General features: G+C 41.5%; 1 protein-coding gene across 6 annotated transcripts in view; it reads left to right on the forward strand.

The window, feature by feature from the left end:
- The window catches only part of LOC130154951 (anthrax toxin receptor 1-like), a 195,468-nt gene that overhangs the window by 156,511 nt on the left and 14,669 nt on the right, over nucleotides 1-24,288 (forward strand). For 2 of the 6 annotated variants that reach the window (XM_056351727.1, XM_056351729.1), the window contains 21 exons: nucleotides 182-355; nucleotides 1,012-1,105; nucleotides 1,503-1,561; nucleotides 2,378-2,425; nucleotides 3,913-4,017; nucleotides 4,538-4,625; nucleotides 5,859-5,927; nucleotides 6,297-6,409; nucleotides 8,585-8,657; nucleotides 9,462-9,518; nucleotides 11,517-11,681; nucleotides 12,263-12,396; nucleotides 13,865-13,957; nucleotides 14,462-14,566; nucleotides 15,943-16,059; nucleotides 17,494-17,657; nucleotides 18,120-18,231; nucleotides 19,095-19,277; nucleotides 20,321-20,503; nucleotides 22,841-22,969; nucleotides 23,163-23,258. In XM_056351727.1, coding sequence (XP_056207702.1) covers nucleotides 182-355; nucleotides 1,012-1,105; nucleotides 1,503-1,561; nucleotides 2,378-2,425; nucleotides 3,913-4,017; nucleotides 4,538-4,625; nucleotides 5,859-5,927; nucleotides 6,297-6,409; nucleotides 8,585-8,657; nucleotides 9,462-9,518; nucleotides 11,517-11,681; nucleotides 12,263-12,396; nucleotides 13,865-13,957; nucleotides 14,462-14,566; nucleotides 15,943-16,059; nucleotides 17,494-17,657; nucleotides 18,120-18,231; nucleotides 19,095-19,277; nucleotides 20,321-20,503; nucleotides 22,841-22,969; nucleotides 23,163-23,258 — 2,361 coding nt within the window. The remainder of the gene's footprint in view (nucleotides 1-181; nucleotides 356-1,011; nucleotides 1,106-1,502; nucleotides 1,562-2,377; nucleotides 2,426-3,912; nucleotides 4,018-4,537; nucleotides 4,626-5,858; nucleotides 5,928-6,296; nucleotides 6,410-8,584; nucleotides 8,658-9,461; nucleotides 9,519-11,516; nucleotides 11,682-12,262; nucleotides 12,397-13,864; nucleotides 13,958-14,461; nucleotides 14,567-15,942; nucleotides 16,060-17,493; nucleotides 17,658-18,119; nucleotides 18,232-19,094; nucleotides 19,278-20,320; nucleotides 20,504-22,840; nucleotides 22,970-23,162; nucleotides 23,259-24,288) is intronic. The other 4 variants (XM_056351726.1, XM_056351724.1, XM_056351728.1 and 1 more) reach the window with 3 other exon arrangements.

Raw genomic sequence — 24,288 nt, forward strand, 5'->3', positions numbered from 1 at the left:
GTTTCTGGGAGTAATAAAGGTTAAGTCAGTCAAGCAAAAAAAGTTTCTGAGGGTCTTTCTGTTACTTACAGTGAAGAAGCTTTCTTTGTACTAATTTGAAGTTAAAATTTTGCATGCGTGTTGCAGTGAGATTGAGTCTTGAGTAAAATGCAATGAGAGTGTGTTGTTCCTGTTACTAAAGGAAAAGACACGGGAACAAAAAGAAGCTGATCTGATCCCCAAAATCCAAGAAGCAGTGAATTATGGGTTGCAAGTTCTGGACAGTGCGTTTGAACAGCTAGACATCAAAGCAGGCAACTCTGACTCAGAAGAAGAAGAAAGTAATGAAAGGGTGGAACTGATACTGGAGCCAAAGGTACAGAGACCTGTTCTTGCTGGGGGCCTGGGTTTGTGTTTTGCTCTGCTGGACTTGCTTTTTGCTTCTGTCCGCGGTATCACGTCATTGGTAGAAAGTCAATATTCATTACCTGAAATGAGGATTTGATGACTACATCTGAATAAGTGCTTCTTGCTGAGCTATTCCTTGTGTAGCCTGTTTGTCTTGCAGTTGGGTTAGCGTTAAGGTGTGGCACCCTAAAGGGACTTAGTTTAATGGCAGTGAACTTGGAAAGGGAAGCCTCGGTTCTGGGGGAAGTGGGACCTTTACATTTCACACTCTTTAGGTACAAACCATATCTTCATAGGTGGTATTTACTGTCACAGTGATTAGGAACCCTAGGTGCAGGATTTGGGGTAGGACTGATGCCTGCAAGTCTTCTGTTAGATGATGCTTAGAAAACAAGTTGGAACCAGACAAATAGAAGTAGCCCCCTTCTCTGGCAGTATTAAAAAGTAATAAACCTCATTTGGCCCACCCAGTTGCGTGCTGACTTGGAGCATATGTCTGGTGGGACTCTCTTTAAAGAAGCTCGTATTTTCCTTGAGTTAAAACAAAGGGTGTAAGACTTCTGTGTTCATTGGCAATGAAGCTGTTCCTAGGCGTCAGTAAGACCTGATGCTGTCTCTTTCCAGGATCTCTATATTGACAGGCCTTTACCTTACTTGATTGGCTCTCAGCAGTTTATGGAACAAGATGATGTTGGCCTTGGAGATCTCTCTAGTGAAGGTATGTCCTGGCATGGTCTTTTACTCGTATGCAAGTAACTAGTTCCTAACCTGAGATTTTGGTCTGTTTTAACTCACAGCTTGGGTTATACTGCATAGTGGTTTTGTATGTTTAGATGCACACTGTAATTAGCTGGGGAAAAAAATGTGCATTGTGCTGTAACAACCACTTTTCCAGCATGCAAAGCAGTAACTTCTCAGTAAATTGTGCTCTGTATATTAGAAATGCAAAATGCTAGCAGCCTTCAAAGGTCTTCCAAACCACTCTCTCTTCCACCTGATATTTAGTTCTCTTCACAAAGCCTTTAAAGTTGCTGTCGATAACGTTTGATGACCACATTGCTCTTGTGCACAGGTGTCGTGTCTGATCCTAACTTTTCTGTTTCCATTTAAAATAGAAGGATCGGTAGACAGTGATCGTGGAAGTGTAATTGACAGTGAAGAGAAGGATGAAGAGGTAAGTGACAAGTAACAGAGTACCAGCTACTTTGCACAAGCATTTATGAGTCCTTGGTTGCGTGTGAGGCCATTAACTACCTTGCTTTTTCACATGGGGTCTCAAGATAGTACTGCACAATGTCTGTGCCCTGTGTTGGTTGTGGTAAATGTTTTTGCTGCTATTCTTATACAGTAGTTTCTTCTGCAGCTTTTCAGGGGAGCAGTAAAGTGGTGTTAGCTCTAATTCCCATTATAGTAGAATATTCCAAACTGAAGTGGTTTATTCCAGTCTGATTTCACTTTGTGAAGTGAATCAGATTCTTATCAAGAATTGCATTTATGGGGAACAAATCTGTGGTATATTAGTTACAAAGAAACGGAATGGAGACTTAACAGGAGCAAGTTTAAAGGTTAAGTAGGTGTCAGTAATGCATCTCCAGGCTTTGCCTCTTAAATCTTCTGCAGTGGACTTCCAATTTCTGATATGTTTTGCCTGCCTTGGCTGGGATGTCTCTGCTTTGTAACTGTGCTATGGAAGCACTCCCTTTTTGCTGAGGAGTTTGCTTTTAGCCTCTTTGCTCAATTAAAGTTAAATCGCTTTTGAGTTACTCAAATGCACTGTCAGATGGAGCTTGCTGTCTTTGTTAAATTAATGACTTTCTAGTGAGCTCCATTCATAACAATGGTCAGTGGTAAGGAAACAATTCTTTGGTCAGGTCATGGTGAGGAGATCCAAATATCCAAACCTAAGCAAGTCCAGAGTTTCTGAGCCCTCTCCCTTAACCACTGGATGAAGTAATGTGTGATACTTTTCTTTGGGTCTTTTGTGTTCCAGGAGACAGATGATGAATTTGGAAATCCTAGTGAAGATGAGCAAAAGACGGTATGGTTATACACCCTGGTACATACCTGAGAGACTTTCCAGGTTTGACACACTGAGGATGCAAGGAAGAGGCAATAAGACAGGGGTCCTCAAAGTACGGCCCGCGGGATGGATGTGGCCCCCCAGGGTCCTCAATCTGGCCCCCAGTATTTACAGAACCCCCCGCCCCCCGCTGGGGGTTGGTGGGGAAACCAAGCAGCCGCAGATGGCTGCCTGCTACTTCATCCGCGCGCCGGCCCCCTGGTTAAAAGGTTTGAGGACCCCTGCGATAAGAGCTCTAGACAATTAACTATTAAAAACTTTGGTTAAGCCTGATTTGTATAACTTGGGGAAGGTTGTCCTGGCCAGATGGCTCTGTGTTGTGAAATTGAACCTGGGTTGGGCTTAAAGACATGCTTGCAAGCCATCATTAGATGAAATACATATGTGGGATGGCATTACCTGGTGTGTCTTTTCCTCAGAGATTACTTTGATGCCATGAGAGTTCAAAGAAACTACCCAAAGAAAACTAGGTTCCTGTGGGATTATTTGGTCTATAATTAAAATTCTAAACTTGCTATGCAGGAAGGAAGGAATGGTGCAGTTTGGGTATGACATGAAATCAAAGCTGTGAACAGTATTAAATGTTTGAAAAATATGTCCATTTGGATAACAAATTAAAATGAAAAACTGAAGCCTGACTTTAGTTGGTAGTAGGAGAAAGAATCCTACCCATGTTTAATGTGCCACTGCAAAAGACTTTTACGTGGGGATCCTCAATCCAAAATGATTTACTGCCAAAACCCAAAGTTTCAAAAGGCAACCCTTTTTTAATCTGTGTGTTAATAAACCAATGTTACAGAAGCACTCAGATGTTACACTAACCTTCATAGGGTAATTTTGTATGCCTCATGTGTTTTCAGATGAGCAATTATCTTTGGGTTCTTGGTGATCTAGTTCAGTTCTGGGCCCTTGTCCATGCCAGCCCTGAGCTCACCATTCACTTCATCTTTTTAATCCCCTTACTGACATGACTGAAGCCAAGATGTGGGCATGTGTTGTTTGTCATTCTGCTATCCACCTCGGGAATCACTCAAGACAATACAGTTGTTACCTAGCTAATCACAAGTTCCCAATTTAAGGCTAAATACTAGGTCTTTAGTGGAGAGGAGTTCATAACTAAGGGAAGCAGCACAGCCCAAGTACTTAAGGCTCATGTGTAGTAGCCGTATGTTCCTTGTGAGGAGAGCCTTAGCGTCCTCAGTTGCACCTCTGGTCCAGAAATGTTCAGTGACACAGCACAGAGGTGTACTAGAGAATGCATCAATTGCTTGGAGCTAAAGGGACTCCTTCCTTACCTCTCAAAAGCTGTGAAGTACCCCAAACTGGCTGAATGTTTCCCTCCTTTCAGTAGGTTTGCTTTGAATATGTTACCTAAGCAGATGTAGTTTTGTGCTTGTTTTATATGCCAACTTCAGGAGAACACAACAGGGTATTATTGTTTTTAGAAGACGGCACAAATGAGTGATGAAGATGATTACGACGGCGGTGATCTTTTTGACTCAGACAAAGAGGATGATGAGGATGGAGGCTTGGATGAAAGCACAAGGCCTGTAAGTAATTGTTGCCTCCCTGGAGAGAAAGATTTGACTTCTCTCATGAAAAATCTGTCCTTAGAAGGATTATAATAGTAGTGCTCAGTTATCTGGGATAAGATCGTGTAAAAATCCTGAATGGTCTTTCAACATGGTTGTTCAGGCTTTACCCATTTAAACTGGGGGACTCCTGCACCCTAAGATGGCATTGAAGCTGTCTTTAAAGGTCATTAAAAAATATACTTGTTGCATTTGTGTGCGGTAAATGCTTCTTGCTTGTCCTGCTCCCAAAATGAGGTGACATTAAAGATTATGTGGTCATAAGGAACTAGAAATGGCTCTTTTTTTCTCTTGATGCATAATCTTTTAATTGCTTTCTTGATAGAAAGGTGTATTGCTTCTTCTGAGGGCTTCAATCAAAGTCTAGACAGGATATTGTACACATGAGGCTGTAGAATACAATATTTATAATTGCAGTTGCTTCAAGTTGGTAACTGGATTTTATATAAAGAATATGCTGCTGTTTGTCCCTACTCAGAAACAGAAGAGACCAACATCGTTTGCAGATGAGCTGGCAGCCCGAATCAAAGGAGAACTACTAGTCAAACAGGATGAAGAGCGTTCATGTAAGTTAGCTCTTTAGTTCTAGAAAGTGCTGGTGAGATAGTGGGGGGCTTGTGAGAGAGTTGGACAAGAGATTCTGTGTAACAGTATGTGAAGTTACACAGATCTATTATTTGAATATGTATTAGGTGAAAGCCCAACAAGAGGAATTAAAGGCACTATTTTGTGTTCTGAGAAACTTTTTGGCCATAATTTATGGTGTTGAATTGGAATTCACTGAGTGTTATAGTGGACAACACACTGCTTTCAGGTGAGATACACCACTCCACAAGCACATGTATTATTGGAAAGGTTTTCTCTCCAATCTGATTCTTCTTTTACATGCAAAACTGCCTGTTTCATCACATGTACTTCCCCCTTTTTCAACTAAGTATGTGGAAAGTGCTGGTCACTGTAGTCTTTCTGTGAGCTCTAGAGTGGAAAACTCCTCAAGCAGTCGATTGATGTTTTCACGTGGTGTAGTTTTTTTGGTTTTCCTCTTTTTGGCTTAAATATACTGCATTTTGAGGAACTTTTCCCTGCTGCTGTTTTCTGTGATATTTTAGATTAAGTACTGCATTTACTTTTGTGTCACTTTCAAGAGGGGAGACCTCTCAAGTAGTTATTCTTGCAGCAAAACAGCAGTTGAAAATAGCTGGCTGAAATTAAGTTGGCAAGTGCTTGTGAGTTTTTGACCTGTAATTTTGAGAACATGAATAGACAAGAACAGTGTGTGTGAGTGTTCTTTCACGGTTCAAACAATCAGGCTAGGTCTGTGTATATCAGTATAAAACATACCAGCTTGCCTTGTTTGGTTACAGGAAAGTCTTCTGTTCATTGAAATAGCCTTGTGATGGTAGGGCCAAAGAAAATAAAACTCTAGATTTGCTTTTGGTAGCTGAATCAAGGTATACTATGCCTGGAGCCATTTGAGATGCTCAAAGGTTCCGCATGCTCTGTGTGGGATCTGTACCACCTGGAACGCTGTGTTGGTCTCTGACATCTCAGGTGACGCTAGTCTGTATGTGAGCAAGTATGTTGAACCCATAGTGCCTAACAGAATGATGCTATTGCAATTTTAAGTGATAATTTTAGAACAGGTACTTCGTACAGTTGCTCCAGTGGGCTGATTCATATGAAAACGTACAGGTCAGCTTGGTTAGATTGGTTTTTTAGTTCTTTTTACCATAGATTAATTGCAGACTGCCAGTAAAGTTGCAGTATTTTATTTTTGCTTTGAAATTTTGTTCTTGAAGCCCTGTCATCAGAGGCCAAAACAAGGAAAACCCTGGAAGAGAAGAAGGAAGTTAGAGTTCCATCGGATGGTAGGATATCATCCTTTCTTGCTTTTTGAATTGTGGGCTGGATTGTAAGACACCGCTTAGGAAATTGTGGCGTCTACCCTAGAAACTGGGTGGGATTTTAGTGAGCATCCTTCAAGGTGAGTATGTAAACAAATCTAGGTTGTGATGTGCATGTAAAACAAGGCTAGAAACAGGCTTAGTGAGACTTCCTTCTTAAATGTGGTCTTGTGGATCAGCCACATACAACCCAATTTGTCTACAGCAGCTTCTCTGTGTCATGTTTATAAGTGGGGTTGGAATCAAACCAGTTTTTATTTTGATTGTCTCTTTAATCCCCTTTCCTGAAACTCGGTCAGCCCCACCACAGTTCTTAGCTCTTTTGCTTTCTAGATGAAGACGATGACATTTTCAAGCCTCCTAAGCTGACTGATGAAGACTTCACACCATTTGGTTCTAGGGGTGGCCTCTTCAGTGGTGGAACAGGTCTCTTTGATGATGAAGAGGTGAGAACACTGGAGAGGATAGAAATTGATAGAAATTGTCCCCCTTTTTAAAACCAAACAGAAGATCCCCACAAATTCCCACTTCTGTAAGGCAGAGAGGGGAAACAGCATTTTGTTTCTTGGTAATACTCAAGTGTATTGGGACAGTATAGCTTTCCAGTGGAGAAACAACTACGTGAGTGGGGTACTTACATTCCCCTTGGCACAAAGCTTGCTCTTCTGCAGTGGTGCTGGTGAGAGATGCAAGTATGGTTCTAGCATTACATTAGGCAGGCTCTAATTCCAGCAGAGCTTACTCACCTCCTCACTTTTTTCTGTGAAGGTAATTCGAGTGCCGTACAATTTATTTATTTTGAAATAGCAGATTTCTTATAAAATGCCTGTGAGAGTACTGAATTTTGTCATTTTCTTTTTCTCCCTGGGTGTGGGAGAAGTTTGAGAGGAAAAGAGAGTATGATGCTCTTCACACTTTTATCTTTCACATACCATATCCAGATAGTGATGCTGTTGGGTTTCTCTGTCTCTGTGCTGTTAAAAGTTCCCTATGCAATTATGCTGTATTCTTTCACCTAGTTATTGTACAATTCCTGGGTTACCTGTGTTGGCAATAGAAGTTCACTTTAACCTTATTCTTGTGCTGTGTATCTAGAGCTGACTTGATAAAAGAATGGCACAAAGTGTTATTTCTGACCTTATTTTAGCCTTGTTTGTGCACGTGAAAGGATATAGAAACTTGGTGTCAGGGGTACTTAAGATTTAAGAATCTGATAGTAACAGTCAAGGTTAGTCCAGAATAGTAGCCAAACTCTTGCCTTTGTGGGATGTTGTGTTCCTCTTTGCAACTAGAACAAAGGTCAGGTGTTCCTTGGAGCTGAGGAGGCTCTTAGACTGAAATTTGCAAGGAGGAATGATGTACAGCTGACCTTAAGCTTACCATGCCAATCTACTAGAATATAGCCAAGAAGCACCAAAGAGGAGGGGCATTGTGTGAAGGGAAGAGGACAGTTCTATGCAATGCTTTCCAGTCAAACACAGCTTTATTGAAAAAATACTGACATGCTTTCTTTTTAAATGGCAGCCTAGAGCTTTAAAAAAAATGAAGTAATCTGATAGTGCAAGCCATCCCTGTGTAGATGCAAATGGCAGGACTACTTTCCTCATCCTGTAAACACAGGACAGCCAAGCAGATTTGTCTGTGATTGTTGCCTGCCTGCATACACTTGTTCTTGGTTTTCTGTTTACCTGAAAGTTAATCGTCTAGGAAGGGTCACTGGCCTTGTGCAATGGAGGAGGCCTTACTGTACCAGAAGGCAGCCACAGTAGGTCAACAAGCAAATAGTAACTGACAGATGTGCAATTAATCACTGACATCCCTGCCGCAGCCTTGTGCTCCCCTACCCTTTCCTAAGTATTGCTGCCTTCTTTCCACAAAACTTTATACAAAGTTCATGTGTTTTGAGTCTCCAGGTAGGCAACTTCTAATACCCAAAGTCCTGTAAGAGGGAGGCTTTCAAGAAGTTAAATGGCCAGTACTCACAAGATCTGCAGGTCGCCTGGAAATCTAGACTGTGATTCTGAGTGTTGATTGGCACAGGGCAACTGCAACCCAAATACAAGGACTTTTGCGAGAGTGTTCCTGAAATGCTTTTGTCTTCAAAATGCTTTTGAGATTGAGATATCATGTATATCTCTGCATGTTACTGGTATCTTAGCATCTCCTTAGCAACAATATAAATCATTCATCTTAACCCTGTGAAGTTCATGAGTTTTTCTGTGTTTGTCCTGGCCTGAATTCTTCCTTCAAACCTTATTGTATAAGCTCCAATAAGATAGCTTAAAAGGGTGTAATCAGGACCTAAACAGCTGTAGATTAATAGTGTAAACCCTTGAAGATGTGCAAATAACAGGTAATTTCTTCTCTGCAGTAAGCAAACTGATAATCAGGGTAAATTAAACTTTAGAAGACAGAAAGCTACTCTTCTGAATGTATGCACTCAAATTAACACTTGAGTACCTAGGTTTAAGTTTATATGTGTATACGTCCTTTTGAGAAGGGAGTGGTACCTCTTCTGTCTTGGCTTAAAGTGGATATTTGACGTGGAAAAATCAGCAGCTATCTTTTCCTACAAAAAACAAATTCACCACTTCCCCGCCCCTTTGCATTTTTATCTACAGAGTGATCTTTTTGCTGAAGCACCAGAAAGAGAAGAATCAAAAGAGGGAGAGGAGCAAGTCCCAGTAAGTGAAGGTAAGAACCAATTGTTGCCTCTTGTAGTCCTGTTTGTGCTGTGATTTATCACTGCTAGCAGCTAGGCTGATTTGTTTCCAAACCAGAAAGTCCGGAGTAGCAATTGCTGGCAAGTCTCTTCTCCCCAGTCTTGATAGAGAACAGTTGTGTTTTCATTGAATTCTAAATGTGTTTGTTCACTGTGATCTCTTATACACACCTACTCTCCTGGAGCTGAAAGGATGTCCTTACTGATGATGGCAGAGCTCTCTGCATGCACTGGATTCCTGCTGCTGAAGAGTACTTTGCAGGATCCAGTTCTGGGTTTGAGTGGAATAAAGATTTCTTCTTGCAGATTAATGCATGTCTGAGTTTCCCATTAGCTGCATATCTAGACCTTTAAGGAGTCTGAGCACACATCCTGTACTGCAGCAGCTTTTACCGAAGCACTGTATTTGATGAATTTTCAGATATGGAATGGGAGACTAAGCCATTTTATTTAGCGTGATTTGTATTGAATTGGTTTTGAGTGTGTTAATGTAAACTCTTGTAAATAATGCTATGTGTAAATGTATATCTTATTTATAAGTTTCAGTTTAGTAGGGCTGTTTTGTGGAGTTTTAATGGAGGAAAAATAGCTAGACTGTTACATATATCTGCAAAAAACCAGAAGTTCAAGGAGAAGGTCTAAAGAGGTTTGAACTGTTGAGGGAAAAAAACAGAGCTCAGAAGACTTCTCAGATTCCTATTTTTGTAGTTGAGTTCTGAAGGCTTGACAGCATAAAACAAGTGCCTCCATTTGTGTTGTACTTCCTATGATTTCAGTGTCCTCTACAAAGTCCTTAAAGAAAGTTCCTGCAGGTGCAGTATCTCTTTTCCCAGGTATGATTCATTCAGTAGCAAATCGCTTCGTGCATAAAATGCTCTGTTCTTTAAAACCTGCTGGGGAGGTTTTAAAGAAGAAAACTGTCCAAATACAGCAGCGCTGCGTTGCTTGATCGTATGTTTAGTGACAAATACAGATGCTTCTACCATGCTAAGCCTGAACTGCAGCATGCTTTATGGATAATCAAGATTCTCTACAACCTCTGGAGGTAGATATAATTGATGGCAGATATTAGCTGATGTCAACTTCCAGTGTTGTGCTATGAACTTTTAAGAAAGTGTGTTAGTTTAGCTGATACTATACAGCTTAAGTCTGCAGTGCATGCAGTCACACCTTCCCTCTGTACTCCAAGAAGGAAATGCACTTTGATCTTTCATATTTGGTCATATTCACTTGGGTTAGCAGAACATTTTTAAGCATCAAGTTCCTACATTTTTGTGTACAGGTAAATGAGACCAATCTTGGTTTTCCATTTTTGATGAGGAGGATCTGCATACTTGGGGAAGGACCAGATCTCTGAGCTAAATAAAAAAGAATAATAAAAAAGATCTCTGCTCCATTTCAGACTTTAAGCTGCACAATGAAAAGAAACATATGTCACTAGTCTCTTAGAATCAACTGACTTCGATTTCTGTTTGTGTGTAGGGTCTTCACCTGAGTTACCTTAATTTTGCCATTTATTAAGAAAGGCTTATTTTAAGACTGTGGTTTCAGTCTGACTGAGCTCTCAGTCAGCATGATTTTTAGAGTAGGGTGTATACAAATACAGCCTTTTTACTCCAGGATCAAAGATACACATCAGCAGTGGTCATTCTATATAATTGTAAGACTTGGTAGCAAAGTTTAAAACAGCAGATTGAGGCTTTCTTTATCCTTCGTTCTTTCTTGGGGGTACTGTTGCGTAAGCATTGTATTTCTCATCATTGTAACAGTTCTAGTTCATCAGGAATTAAATTACATGCAGCATTTATTCAAAGTCTACGGTTGTTCTCTCTCAGTAACTCGTAGCCAGGCTAAAGTCACCAGAGAAAAACCAAGATTGAGGCTCCTTTGCTCTTCAGAATTGCTTGATGAGCACATTCCCAGTGAACAGTTTGTTTAGGAACTTGAGAATGTTTAGTAATTAATCAAACTTTGTGGCTCTATTCTTGTAAATCCTGTGGCACTTTCTAATGGTGTGATACACTATTTTTAGAACAAACTGCTGCTGTACTGGTCAAAATTCGTGCATTGTGCTGAATTTTAACCAAAAAGCAGTTCTACTTTCTGCCAAACTTTCACTTAGTCTTCCCCCTCACCCCCATCATTTCCAGGCATCTATACATAAGAAGGAAAAAGACAGGCTTAGAGCCAGGCTGCCAGTTTTAACCAAAAATGCTAGAAGTGTTTGCAGACAGTCTATCAACATGCATGTAGAAGCTGGACATACACCAGATGTAGAAGAAACAGTTTTTTCCGACTTACTGTAGTTGATCACTGCCATATCTGAAGAATGCAGGAACCTTGGCACCAAAGACAGCCTCATACTGCAGTACTGCTAGTAGTCTTGCATGACAAGTGCAGCTTCTTGGGAGAATTCAGTCAGCTGTCCTTTCCTCTCGTCAAGCACTTTTATTTGTCCACAATGGTGTGGCTTACTCATTAGTGAAGTAGGATCCTGGTTTGAGAAGTTCGTAGGGGCAACAGTGTGGGACTGGTGGGTCTTCTGGCTTTAACACAGAGCCTGGCTGCTGTTCCTAGGGGAGATGAGCATGTTTGAGGAAGAAGTGATTGCAGTGAGAGCGAGGGGCCATCTGTCTGTGGCTTGGCTTTATCAGGAAGTTTCTAGCTAATCCTCTTGATGCAGCATTGTTGCAGGAGCACGTTAAAAGTTGCTGGGACACAAACTCTGCCTGGCTCTGCTTACTATGGCACAAGTTCAGTGTTTTGGTAACTCTGGCAATGATCTCTGGGTTTGTATTTTATTCTCTCCCCCACCCCCATCTGACCTGCAGGAGGAAGTGATATGTTAATTAGTTCCACTGCAGTTGTGGAAAAAGACAAGAAATCTGCAGCACAGAGCACAGAGAAAACTCCTAAACAGCCTGGGAGAGTTACTCTGTTTGATGATGACGATGATGACTTCTTTGTGGGAGTAACTAAAAAGCCTCCAGATTCAGGTACCTATATACATGTGCAGTGAAAGATTAAACATTAATCAGAATTCAAATTTATAGGAACCAGTGAGTTACAAAACTCAAACCTGCATCACTGCAGGGTTATTTTTGTTGTTTTGTTTTTGTTATTTCTTTTCCTCGGTGTGGTATGGGACTGATTTGTTACATGCTCTCCGCTTTTCCTCTCTTAGGACGCCCCTACTGCTAGGGCAGTATCTAGACTTGAATCAGGGAAATGTTACAGGCTTTATTCACACAGCCTTGAGTCCCTGTGCCCAACAGGTGCCTGACCCAACTCCCTGTTGGCAGGGTCTAGGCATTTAGAGGTGCCAAGCCAATACAAAACACTGCTTGTAGAGGTGCCAACTGAGTCTACCCCAGTGCCTGTTGACTGCGCTCTCATTAGTGCTCTCAGGTAAGCGGTGTTTCACTTTGAGAGGTTGTCTAGCTTTTTCGTCTTAAGACTCCTGATGTTGGTCATCTCTAAAAAGGAATCATGGTATCTTTTGAGACTGATATCTTCTGTGTTTAGTAGTGGCTGTTGTGTTCTCATCGCTCCCTGTGTGTTTTGTCTCTTGATGCAGTCAAGTCCAGAGCTGACCTATTTGATGATGATGATGAAGGTGACTTATTCAAGGAAAAAGCTGCCATTCCTCCTGTGGTTGCTGGCACAACTAAAGAAACAGAAAGCTCTAGGGAGACAGTCATGGAAAAAAAGGTAATGGCATATAAATGGAATGTATGGCTAAGGTTTTAGGAAAGAGTTACTAATGCAGCTGAAGTAGTCTTTCCATGTACTATGGAAGTGCCATATTTGTGAAACAGGACTAGGTTCATAGGGGCTTCCATGACCTGAGTGCTTCAGGGGTCCTTAAATGCCTTTTGCCCTTCGATTTTTGGGTTTATTTGAGGTTTTTCTTGTGTGGGCACTGACTGGAAGAATCTTATTAAGGCAGGATTGAAATGGGAGCAAAAAGATTAGCCTCTGATAATAAAGAATGTTTATAAAGGTCATGGCTGAGATGAAACCAGCCTGACTTAAGAACCTTTGATGTCATGGTTCTGTGCTGTGGAGACTGTGTCTCCATTTATGCCAACTGCTGATAGCAACTTAACTGGTAACCCATTGTTTGTATATACTGTGGGAGAGGGAGATGGATGTCATGGTTCTACCTAAGCATATACAATACTTGGAGTGTTCAAAGAGCTGTTTTTCAGCTGAAAATTCTTTAAGTTATAGAAAGCTATAAATGCTGTCCCGAGGACAGAGTTATGAGAGCCTCCTAACGCCCACTCCACTTTCATTTTCAGAGCAGTGTCTTGAGGAAAACAGTAATGCTCTTTGTTTCTATGGCAGGATTGTATATACTCATTTTAACATATTTGCTGTCCAAGGAGTATTTAAATATAATGAGCTACAGGGACTCTTCTCCCTTTTGGACTGAGAACGGTACAGTGCTGGGGCTGTCTAATGGAAATTGCTGTAGGACTTTCTCCATATTGCCTTAGGAGAAGCACCTGACCACAAGGGCCAAAGCCCGCTTCTATTTGTGGTGCGGTGCAAGAGTATCCGTGGTCAGTGGAGCAGGAGTGGTGGTGGGAGGTCATCCAGTGCCATCGTTCTGATCTCATAGCACTTGGCTTTCCTGGAGGAGAGGATGAAAACTGATTCAGCAGCAGCACTCCCTGCTCTGTCAGGAAGTGAGGGCTGGTTTTATACTTCAAGCTTGCTGACAGTAGTGCTTGTGTCTGGAATCATTCTGAGTTTAATGGCAATATAGCTGGTGGCGGGCTGGTGCTGTGCTGTGCTAATGCAGGAAATGATGGCTGGCACAGCTGCCCTCATCCTTTGCAAAACGCAACTTGTTGAAAGAAACTTTGTTGTTTAACTGATGAGGGAGCCAGGCATGAGTTGCTGCATATATTTTTGAGTTGAGAAGGGTCGTGATGGGAGGGGAGGCCTATGGTAAGACCTGCAAGTCACTTGTGCAGAGCTCAGGCTGCATGTCAGGAACTCACTCAGCACATCAGTTTTGGAGTTCAGCCCATCGGTGACAAGCTTGTGTTCTGTCCCTTCAACTGCTGGGATGCTACCAGTGGCATGCCTCTTAGAAAGGGTCATATGATGTGCCTGCCCTTACTGAATCTAAATGGGTGCTGATACAGTGTCTTTATTTGTCCTAAAGAGTCGACCATCTTCAGGTGAGGACTTCAAGCCTTTATCTGAAACACCTCCAAGAAAACAGAGGGGCCTCTTCTCTGATGAGGAGGATTCTGAAGTGAGTATCTCTTTAATAAATCCCTACGGAAATCCTTGGTATCTGAGTCACGCTGACTTCGGCTCACTCTTTTCTGGGGACTGCTTACTTATCTGTAGGATTGGGAACTCTGACACTCATACATCCGCTTCCAGCCATCCTGAGAGCTCCTTTTTCCTCCAAGAGTGAAACCCCTGGGAATGTTTTCCCTGTCCTCAGAAAGTTAAACTTGTGTGATACCCACAGGCATAAATTGAAAGCCCAAAGAGGGGAAAGGTCAGTGAATCAAAAGCAAGAAACCTGAAGGACTGCGGATGTTTTTATCTTGTGTCCTCGGCTTCTAGGTAGCGATTAATCTGCAAAGCTGTGCAGTTGCAAGTGAATGGTGCATCTAAGTAAGACATTCTTTCCATACTTCACAGGCACATAAATGCTTTTGTTAAAAGGAAAAACATGAATGTCCCATTTAGAATTCTTAAACGTACATCATTGCTTTGCAAATTGACATTTCTTTGGTTTGCGCAGGACTTGTTTTCATCAAGTAAAACTGTGAAGTCCAAAGCTGCATCTCTCCCCACTGGCAAGTCCATGACAAAAGCTCCACTTTCCTTGTTTGATGATGATGAAGAGGTAAGGTACCACTTGCTGGTACTGCCTGTGTGTGGGAATCTTCTTGCACAGCCTTTTGCAAATGCAGCAGGAAATATTCAGAAGTTTACAGCACTAAGCTTGTAAATGGAGCACTAAATTAGAGCATTAAGTCAATCTAGTATTTTGTAGCAATTCTGAATATGTGGACAGCGTTATGGAGAAGAATGGTGGTAGGGACTCTTGTGAGCTCCTGGTCTCTTTGTAGTATTTTATAGTCAGCGCATATCATCTCTGGACCTAAGTGTGAAGGATGTTATCCCTCTGATAGGACTAGAGAAAACACTGAGCCAAAGAATGAATATGAGCTTCAAGAATTTGTTTTATCCTAGTCTGTGGTACCTAGCCACATGAATGACATCTTGTTTCTCTTGTGTCATGCCTGGAGAATTCCTTTTTTCTCACTTTTCAGTGTGTAAGAATTGTGGCTGCTAGTGTAGAAACAGCTCAGAGCACAGTTTGTACAAGAAGCTTTACAAAATTGGATTAGTGTGTGCTTCTCTTCATGTTTTTACCCTCTTCTTCCCACACACACTCCAAAGAGCTTTCAGCTCTGGGCATGCAGCCTTCTTTGTGAGTTAGCTTACTCTATAGCCTTAAGCTGAGGCAAACAGGAGGTCTGCTCAGAGCCATAAGATAAGGGACTTCTGCAAACTCAGATAAAAGTTTCCTGTGCAAGAGAGGGCTGCTTCCAGCTCACCCTTCTGAATATGGGCTGTTAAGAAGCAACTGTCAGGATAGTGAAACGTTTTGTAATGTGGTAAGGTATCTAGTGTCTGCCATGAAGGTTGTCTTATGGAACTGAAGTTCCAGTTTAGTGGAGAAAAGCATAAATAAGTGTTAGATGGTGAAGTCAATGAAGTCAGCATATGCTTTTGTATATTCTGATGCCTGTATAATAATCTGCATGAGTATCTTCAGGTGAAAAGTTTTGGCGTTTGCCCAGTGGTAGTGGTTCAGCTTGCCTATTGCCCGCCCTCAGAGCAGGATTCATTCTCTGTTTCATTATGTAAATGTAGAAACAGTGCCTCATTGTGTTAGCTGCTGTGCAACAGAATTAGGCGTGTTTTGGCTGCTGGTCAAGCCTTATGGTGGAGAATCTGTGGACCAAAACCAGGCTGCATGCTTACATGTTTCTGGGTATATTCAATGCCGAGTGCATAGAATTCCTTGTACCAGAATACTGTATTACAATTGACACTGTCTTCAAAAAGGGTCACAAATCACCATTTCTCTATCCTGCTCAACTGAGAAGTGGATGACAACAGTGTCTTGCATGCCAATGACTTCTCAGTGAGCTTTTCATTGTGGTTTTGGCTTTTGATTTTTTCTTTATTTTTTTAAAATCTTTTTTTAAGGATCTCTTTGGTGTGGTACCTGCCAAGAAGCACCAGGAAAAAACCCTGGAAGACAAAGCAAAACAGTCAGAGCCACTCAAGAAAACCTCCAGCTTATTGTTCAGCAGCGATGAGGAGGTACTGAGGAGTAAGATTTGGTTGAAAGGGTTTATTGGGCTTTATGCTGGGCAAAGAGCATAAAACTGTTGAGACGGGAACCACAGTCAAACTCTGCTGTGTCCACATGCCGTGCCTAGCCCAGTCCTGTGACTTGTGTGCAGCTGAGGAAGCTGTCTGATTCTTGGCCCAAATTATCTCAGGACCTAGGTTACAGAAGTCATGTGGAAGAGAAGATCATTATTTTCAGTGTAATTTATAGAAAAATCAATAGCAATTGGAGGCTGCTGCCAGCAAATCTGACCTGAAAATAATAAAAGGGAAAAATGTTTGTTCTTACTGGTTTAATTTCTGTAAGGAAAGTTTAGCAGTTCTAGGTTGATACGTGATGAGTTTTCCTTTGTTTGGGGATTTTGGGGTGGAGTTTTTGTTTGCTTAGGTTTTGGTGGTCTTTGTTTGTTGTTGGCTTTGGTTTGTTTGTTTTTTAAATCTAGGGATGGGAAAGTGAAACATAAATAGCTAGGCTTCCCAGAGAGCAGTGCTCTTCTAGGGATGGATTAGTTGTTGTCCTGCATCTTAAATGAAAGCTGGAGACACTAAGTAAATTAAAAACTTGTCTGGGAAGTCTCTGAATTAACTCACATGAATAGGATCCAGACTCTTCTTAGCCTTCCCACTCTGCAAGATTACTCTTTCATGTAGACTTGATTTTTATCTGTCTGGTAATTGCTCGTTTAGTGGATACTAGTAATATCTTTAATACATTTTTATCTTAATGTAGAATAAACCAAGTTTATATTTCAACACACCTGTGGTCCCTTTCAGAAAGGGGACAAACACAGGGGGAGAATGGGGCGAACAACTTGAAATGCTAGGAATAAGAAAGCATACAAGCCAGAAAACTCCCAGTCCCAGAAGTGTTTCCTTCTAATGTAGATTTTTGACTTTTTCAGTGGGTAGGCTTGATTAAATGCTAGCTCGGGGTGTGGTGGGGTGGTGGAAGTACTGTGGCTGAAAGTTGAGGAAGTAAGTACAGCATCATGCACTATAGTAATAAGATGCCTTGAGTGTGGATGTTGTGGTTTTTCTTGGGTTTTTTTGGTTTTTCCCCATACATCAAACCCGCTAATTATTTTAGGGGATCAAATCAGGTTCTGTTGGGTGACCTTACTCCTGTCACAGCAGTTGACACTAACCTCAGTTGTCAACAGCAACTATAATAGTAAAGTGTATATACCCTGTTTTGCTGGGCAAATGCTGTATGCTGAAAGGCGGTGAGGCCCTCTGCAAAGCCTGAACAATGTCAGGTTCCAGTGGCTAACACAAAGGCAGGAAAAAAAGCTAGCAGAGAGATGCAAGGACTGCCGAGATGCTAAAGTATTTCTGCTTATAGAGAAGATGGGAAAGTGGCTTTGACCAAGACAAGAGAAAACTTAAGGGTTCCTTATTTTTAAGGAACACTGGAATGTCTCCAAGCCAGCTAAACTTCCTTCTGAAGATGACCGAAAAGAGGACCCTGCAAAACCAGCTAGCACTGTCAGTCAGGCTAAAGCTGTGAAGAAGACAAGCCTCTTTGAGGAAGAGGATGAGGAGGATTTATTTGCAATCACTAAAGAGAGGTGACAGTCCTGGGAGGGGAAGGGGGGTGGGGCATTTTGTCAGAACAGTCCAGCAGCACCCTCAAAACCAAATGGACCCAGGCATATCGCAGGTGTTGTCCCTTGCTACTGCTACTGAGGAGGAAGTAGTGGTGTGTGAGTGGAAATGGGCAGGGCTGGACTTTTCTTTCCCTTTTGTATCTGTGGTGGATCATTCTCCTTGCCACCACTGAGCTGGGTTCTCAGTTTCCATGCCTGCCATATAAAATCCTTTTGACCTTTTTTTATCTTCAGTTCTGTAGAAAGTTGTGCAGACAAGAAGGGAGGGTGGTAGAACTATTGAGACAGCGAGGAAGCAGAGTCCTGTATCTGGGACCACTTGCTGCAGATGGTGGTCCTAAGTGATACTTTTAAACAGATGCAGTGCATGGCCTCTGAAACTTTTGCACTGCATCTTCCACTTTCTCCTCTCTCTCACTGCAGCCAAAGGAAGCCGCAGAAGGTATCATTGCTGTTTGAAGATGATGCTGTTAATGGAGAATCTCTCTTCAGCTCCCAATCAACGTTACTTCCTTCAGTTGCTAAAGCTGCAGTGGTACCTCCCCTTTCTTTTAAAACTAATGTGGAACACTTAGTCTTTTTATAGTCTCTTTTCCTTGTTAAGTACTGAATATAAGTCTAACTTGTTTTAGAGGATGGAACAGGGCAGAATGAATGTTAGATTAAAACTTCATACTACCATCAGCCTAATAGAGAGTTCAAAATTTTCTTGACCACTAACCCTAAATTTGTTTGGTTTATGCTAAAAGCCCTTTTTGAGGATGTTTTGAGAGTTGTCAACCAGAAAATACTGTTAAAAGGAGCAAACAGCTTACTGCTGACTGTGAAGCTAGGGCTTCACCCTTTTGTGTGACCTCAACCCAAGCCAATTCAGATGTGTGTACAGGCTTTTTACTGGCCCTCTGTTGAGGGTGCTTGTGCTATCCTCTTGTGCTTTGGAATTGAGAGCAGGAGTTGCAAAAGCTTAACACAGCTGTAGTGAAAGTTTCTGTACATGTGTGTGTGCTGCCCCCTCCCCTCTGCCTCCTTGCCTTTCTGCTTACTTGGAAAGTGGTTGTCCATAAAGATATTAGACCTGGGAATAGGAGAAGAAACAGGCAAGCCACTGTCTAGCTCCTGGCAGTCACAGGGAACTGCACCGACAAGGCAAGATTCCCAGGCCATCAGCTCTAAGCTTGCAGCTGCTTCTGGGCACTCCTCAAGCAGACTCAAGAGCCTGTAATACTAGAAATCAAAAGTCACAAACCAGAATGTTGCATGGGAGGAAAGTAGAAATCAAGCATGTTGCCAGCATCCTAGGTCCCTGCAGCAGGCGAACTGAGACTGCTATCCCAGAGCAGTATATGCTTCTTATATACCCACCAATTCTGTGTCACCAACATGTTCTTAATTTTGCAGGCAAAGGTAAAACCAGCAGAAGCACCACCTTTCTTTAACGAAGGAGAAAAAGAGGAAAAAGATACGCCAGACAGAGCAGCAAAGTCTAACCAGGTAGAAGATACACTGTGGTGTTTAGAAGAGCCTGGAGCAATTCCTGTGCCTAGAGGAAAAGATGTTGCAGGGCGGAAAACAGAGGAAAAAGTGAGAAATTTTCTTACGTTATTCTGAAGTTTGGTAATGTTCAGTTAAAAAATAACACAATCTAACAGTGCTGCTCTGGGACAGAATTCTCTTTCTAAATTGCCTATTCTGTTGCCAAAGAGAAAATAACTCTGTCCCCATTTATCAAAATCACTTGTTAGTCAAACAGCAAATTGGTTAAATGGCATTTAAAAGTTGTTTCCCAACTGACACTGATGAGAGTATTGTTTGGGTTTTTGTTTGGTTGTTTGTTTCGGGGCTTTTGTGGGCTTGAGGGGAGAGAAGGGGGAATCTTGTTTTTCTTCCAGAGTGGGTTGGGTAATCCTTATTCATATGAACAGAGCTTTCCTTTAAAAGATAGGCTATACTAATATGTAGGCTTTGCTTCAAGCTCAGTAACTTCGTTTCAACCTACCGCCTGTTGGAAGCTGTGGCTTTCAGCATTGTGAATTTCTCCTGGGCAGTACTGTTAAGATAACAGTATTGATGTGTATTATTGAGTATATTATTGAAGAAGCTTCAGCAGAACTTAATCTTGGGCATGGTCTTACTGAGTGGTTGTTCGGGAATTACCAGCTGATTAATTTCTAGAGTAGTTATGCTTTGCACTTTCCTGAGTGCTTTCCAGGTTCAGGTAGTGCTGCCCGCTCCAAAGAATCCCAAGTTGCATGTACTAGGTACCTTAGAGAGAATGGCAGAGCTGCTTAATGCAGCCATGTGGTGCACGTGCAGCCCGACATACAGATGAAGAGGAAACCTTGTGCAGGAAGCTGCTTACCATCAGTGCTACAGCATACAATACGGGAGGAAACTGTTCCCTTTGGAGCCATAAAGTGTGTTCTCTTCTTTATCTCCTGTCTCTTGCTAATCTGCATGTTGCTGTTCTGTCTATTTAGGAAAAAAAGAGTTGAATGTAATTGTCTGCTTGGTAATAAACTGCAGAACTCTGACCACTGCTGGCATTTAACCAAGAAAGCTTTGTGGGTTTTGGGGCAAACCTGAACTAAATAACAGGCTGATGTGTTAATTTTATGTGTGTGTAGCCTTTTGCAGCAACATCCTTAGAGCCAACCAGCAGTTCAGATCTCTTCGCAGCATCACCACCAGCTCTGGAGAAGGATGTCAAGATCCAAGCTAAGAAAGTGTTAAGCTTGTTTGAGGAGGAGGAAGAGGAAAGACTGGAAGATGATGACGGCATTAAAAGCGCACAGAAAGAAATTGGTGTGGTGAGTCTAGGGCAGTTCTTGAACACTAGGAAATAGTATTTCTACCTTTGCTGTTCTAGGCAAGGTTTTGGTTTTACCCTTCTCTCTCTTTGTGTCTTGGAGGCTAATCTTTCTCTGTTTCTAAACTTTCAGATTCTTGGGTGATAAATTATTATTGTTCTTCCCCATGATCCTGAATCCTTCTGTAAAGTTTTCCATCCCACTAACTCGAAAGCATTTTGCTGCATGCTAGTACGAAAAGAAATTCTGTACAGATGTTTTAGTGCAGCTACTTGGTGTCTGCTGTATAGAACTGATTCCACATTTACCCCTTAGGGTCAGAGGTACTAGGAAGTAGGATGTAGATTCTGAAGCTCTGTGGTTTATCCCTTTATTTTCTTTATATTGTTGAAGTTTGCTCAGTGGATATATGCCTGCAAACTTAGCTTCAGCAAGAGTAATCTTAATTCAGTATTTACTTTTATTTTTCAAATATGTGCATTCACTTTTTTTAAAAAGCCTCCAGTTGCCGTATACTTGCTGTCTCACTTCCCTGATATAGCATATACCATCAAGAAGTAGACTTTGAATCTTCAGGAGCAATATCCTTGAATTCATGTTAATGTTCTTGTTCCTACTTGATGCAGATGTACCAAATTTTTTTTTCTTTAAGTTTGAAGTCATGTCAAAAAGTACATACTCTATACTACAGTATACTGCAAAGTTTCGTCATCTTAGTGTGACCATGTAAAGTAAGTTGTCAGCCCTAAAGGCTATACACACTTTATTCGGAAGTTGCTGGAGCTGAATGAAATAGATGTCTCTTGGAGTAAAATCCCTGTTTATAGCTGCTTCTGAGCTGAAATGGATTGTTAGCTTGAGTGCTTATTTACTTGTTGTGAGTATATCCTATGTTTGGGGGTTTTTTGGGGGGCACATTGTGAGATGGTTGCAAGAAGCCACATATGTCTTATCAATTTGGGAAGATACAGATCCTTCAAAGCACTCAGCTGTCAACATATAAGTGTGATTAAGCGTTTCACTGAAATGCATATTCATGCAAAAATTGGAATAGGTAGTTTAGGAACTCAATCTTTTTGATAGGCAAATCTGAAAGGTGCTACTATTTTCCTTGCTTATCTTGGCTTAGCATGAATTTCATGTGTGGATACTTTGAGATGTCTATTAGGCTTTCTTTCCTTATCTGGGCATAAACAGCAGTTACAGTGCTCTAAAAATGTGACCCGACTTTTGATACAAAATTAAAGCTGGTGCACAGAGAGGCTGAGAATGGAGCAGTAATAGAAATCTTAAGACAGGTATGCACCAAAAATAGTGTACTGGAAACTAGAAGGCAGCCCTCTGGGGCTGCTGGAGACTTGGACTGAGGAGAATTGAGCTTTATTCTTATGACTACTGCTCCTGCTGCTTGGAAGTTGAGTCTGATGTTATGCTACTGGATGTTCAGTCACGCTCTTCAGAGGCATACTTTCATTTGTGTAGGTCCTGAAGAGACAGCTGGGTGGTGAAACATAGATACTGGCCTTTACCTAGACATTCAGTGGGGCCCTTCGCCTTTTGAAAGTCAGCCTGGGTGCATACAGTGACCATGATCATAGAAAGACATTGGTTTTGGTGTCCAAGCAACTGATACTGGTTGGTTTGCCAGATAATGGAGGGCTGATAAGTTGGTATGTTTGACTGTCAATCTTCCCCAGCACCAGCAAATTGGAAAGTACAAGCCTTTGCCAAAGGCAGACAGTATGTTCTGTTCTTCATTGTGGGGGTGCGGTTGCTTTAGTGGGAGGAGAATAGAGAATCTAGCGACAGTAACAGCTTTACAGGCCTTCAGCTTTAGGTTTGGGGTTTTTTTTATTATATTATTCTTCTTTTAAAAAGGTACCTTAGAAAGATAATTAACCAAATTCTCTTCCTCTCACTTCTGTGACCTGCACCCTCAGCTGAAAAATTCAAGGCATTAAAGTCTTACTGAAATATAAACCTTACTACTGAAATATAAACCTTACTGCACACTCATGGTAACATACTGAATTTTTTTTTTCTTCCTTCTAAGGAAGCTTTACAAGTAAATAGTAGTGGCAGGATCTCAGGTCAGCAGACAGATACATTTTGGTTAATGTCTTCTCGTGAAATTGAACTGTGAATACAAATACTTACACAGTAAGTTTCACAAATTTGGTCAAAGTAAAATATTTAACTAGCAGTTCAAGTTTTATTTTTGTTACCAGGGTCACAGTGTAGCTTCAGGTGAATTGCAACCTGCATTTTCACTAGGTAAATAAACTCCTTAAGGGGAGGGAGTTTCTCACTGTGTGGACCTTTCTTCTCTTGTTCCAGGCTTCTGAGAAAACTACTTGGCCCAAAAGCACTGGAGTCTTTCAAGATGAAGAGCTCCTCTTCAGTCACAAACTTCAGAAGGACAATGATCCGGATGTCGACCTCTTTGCCAGCCCCAAGAAATCAATAGTGAGTTCAAAATTCTCCTCTGAACCCGCTATTTAAAAACAGTCTTTGAAGTGTACAGCCTACTGGTGTTCCTTGTTTGAACAGTCACTGCTTTCCAGGGAGGGCCAAGTGCTAACATCAGTTCAGGCATTGTGGGCCGGAGGAGATGTGCTTTTGATCTGACACATCTTTTCTTTATTCTTTGTCTCTTTAGCCTGCAAACCGTATCCTCAAGCCATCATCTGGAGGAGGGCTTTTTGGGGATGACAATGAGGATGATCTCTTCAGTACCACTAAAACAAGTCTTCCGGTATCTGTTCCTCTACTGTAAATGGCTTATATAAAAGGCATTGGAAAGTATATGGAAGGAATTCTACCCATATGTATTCCCACAAGAAGTGAAGTGACATCTCAAGTGTTTTTGGGAGGATAGAAATGGTCATTGTGACCCTGGAGACACAGGGAACAAACAGATGCATTAGGTCTGCCAAATCTGGGATGAGAGGATTGGATTCTTTTTAGTTTTGTGTACCACTTGGACTGGCTTAGGTGTAAGAGAGCACATCTGAGCAGAAATCAGACTAGTATTTTGTATTTTTTAATGGTTTTATTGTTTAACTTGCTAATATTGCTTTCCTGTAGTTCACACCTGACTGATGAGCCTTGCACTATGCTTATTTAATTAAAGTCTCTGCAGGTTGGTTTGATTTAAGGTAATGAATGCAGTATTAGAATACTTGTGAATCATGGGATTCTTTTTAGAGGGCAAGGAGCTGCAGTAATGAACTAGACTGCATTACAGGTGGTCTGAGGTCAAAGTCCTAACACGCATTCTGAGCTGCTACTCTAAACATCTGGCTTAAAGTGAAGTCAACTCTTACTTTAGTCTATTTTAATGTCTATAGCTGGAAGTTGGGCTGGAAAATGCAATAGTTGCTGGAAACAGTTCCTTTGAGGACTGTGGAAGGGGTGGTCTTAAGTAATTAGTGCTTGGCAGTTATATATGGAGCCTGTTTGCTTGAAAACGTAAAAATAGCAGTGTTTCTTAGCTAGCTTTGTGCCTTTTATATTCTTTGCTGTCCTGTGCATGAGGAAATCTGTATGCATTTGGAAGTTTGTTGAAACTCTCATTTATCATTAACATAGACAGCAAAAGTTGAGGTAGGAATGAAGGAGTGGAAGGCCCTTGTCACTGCGGAGCCAAAAGGCAATGCCTGCTATGGACTGCAGAGCCAAAAGATGTGGCTAGTTCTCTTCTCAGATGAAGCAAGATTTTAAAAAGCTTTGCTTGTTTTAGGTGGTGTTTTTTTGTTTTGTTTTTTGTTTTAATCTGCAGACCA

This window comes from Falco biarmicus, chromosome 9, assembly GCF_023638135.1.
Source record: "Falco biarmicus isolate bFalBia1 chromosome 9, bFalBia1.pri, whole genome shotgun sequence".
NCBI lineage: Eukaryota > Metazoa > Chordata > Aves > Falconiformes > Falconidae > Falco > Falco biarmicus.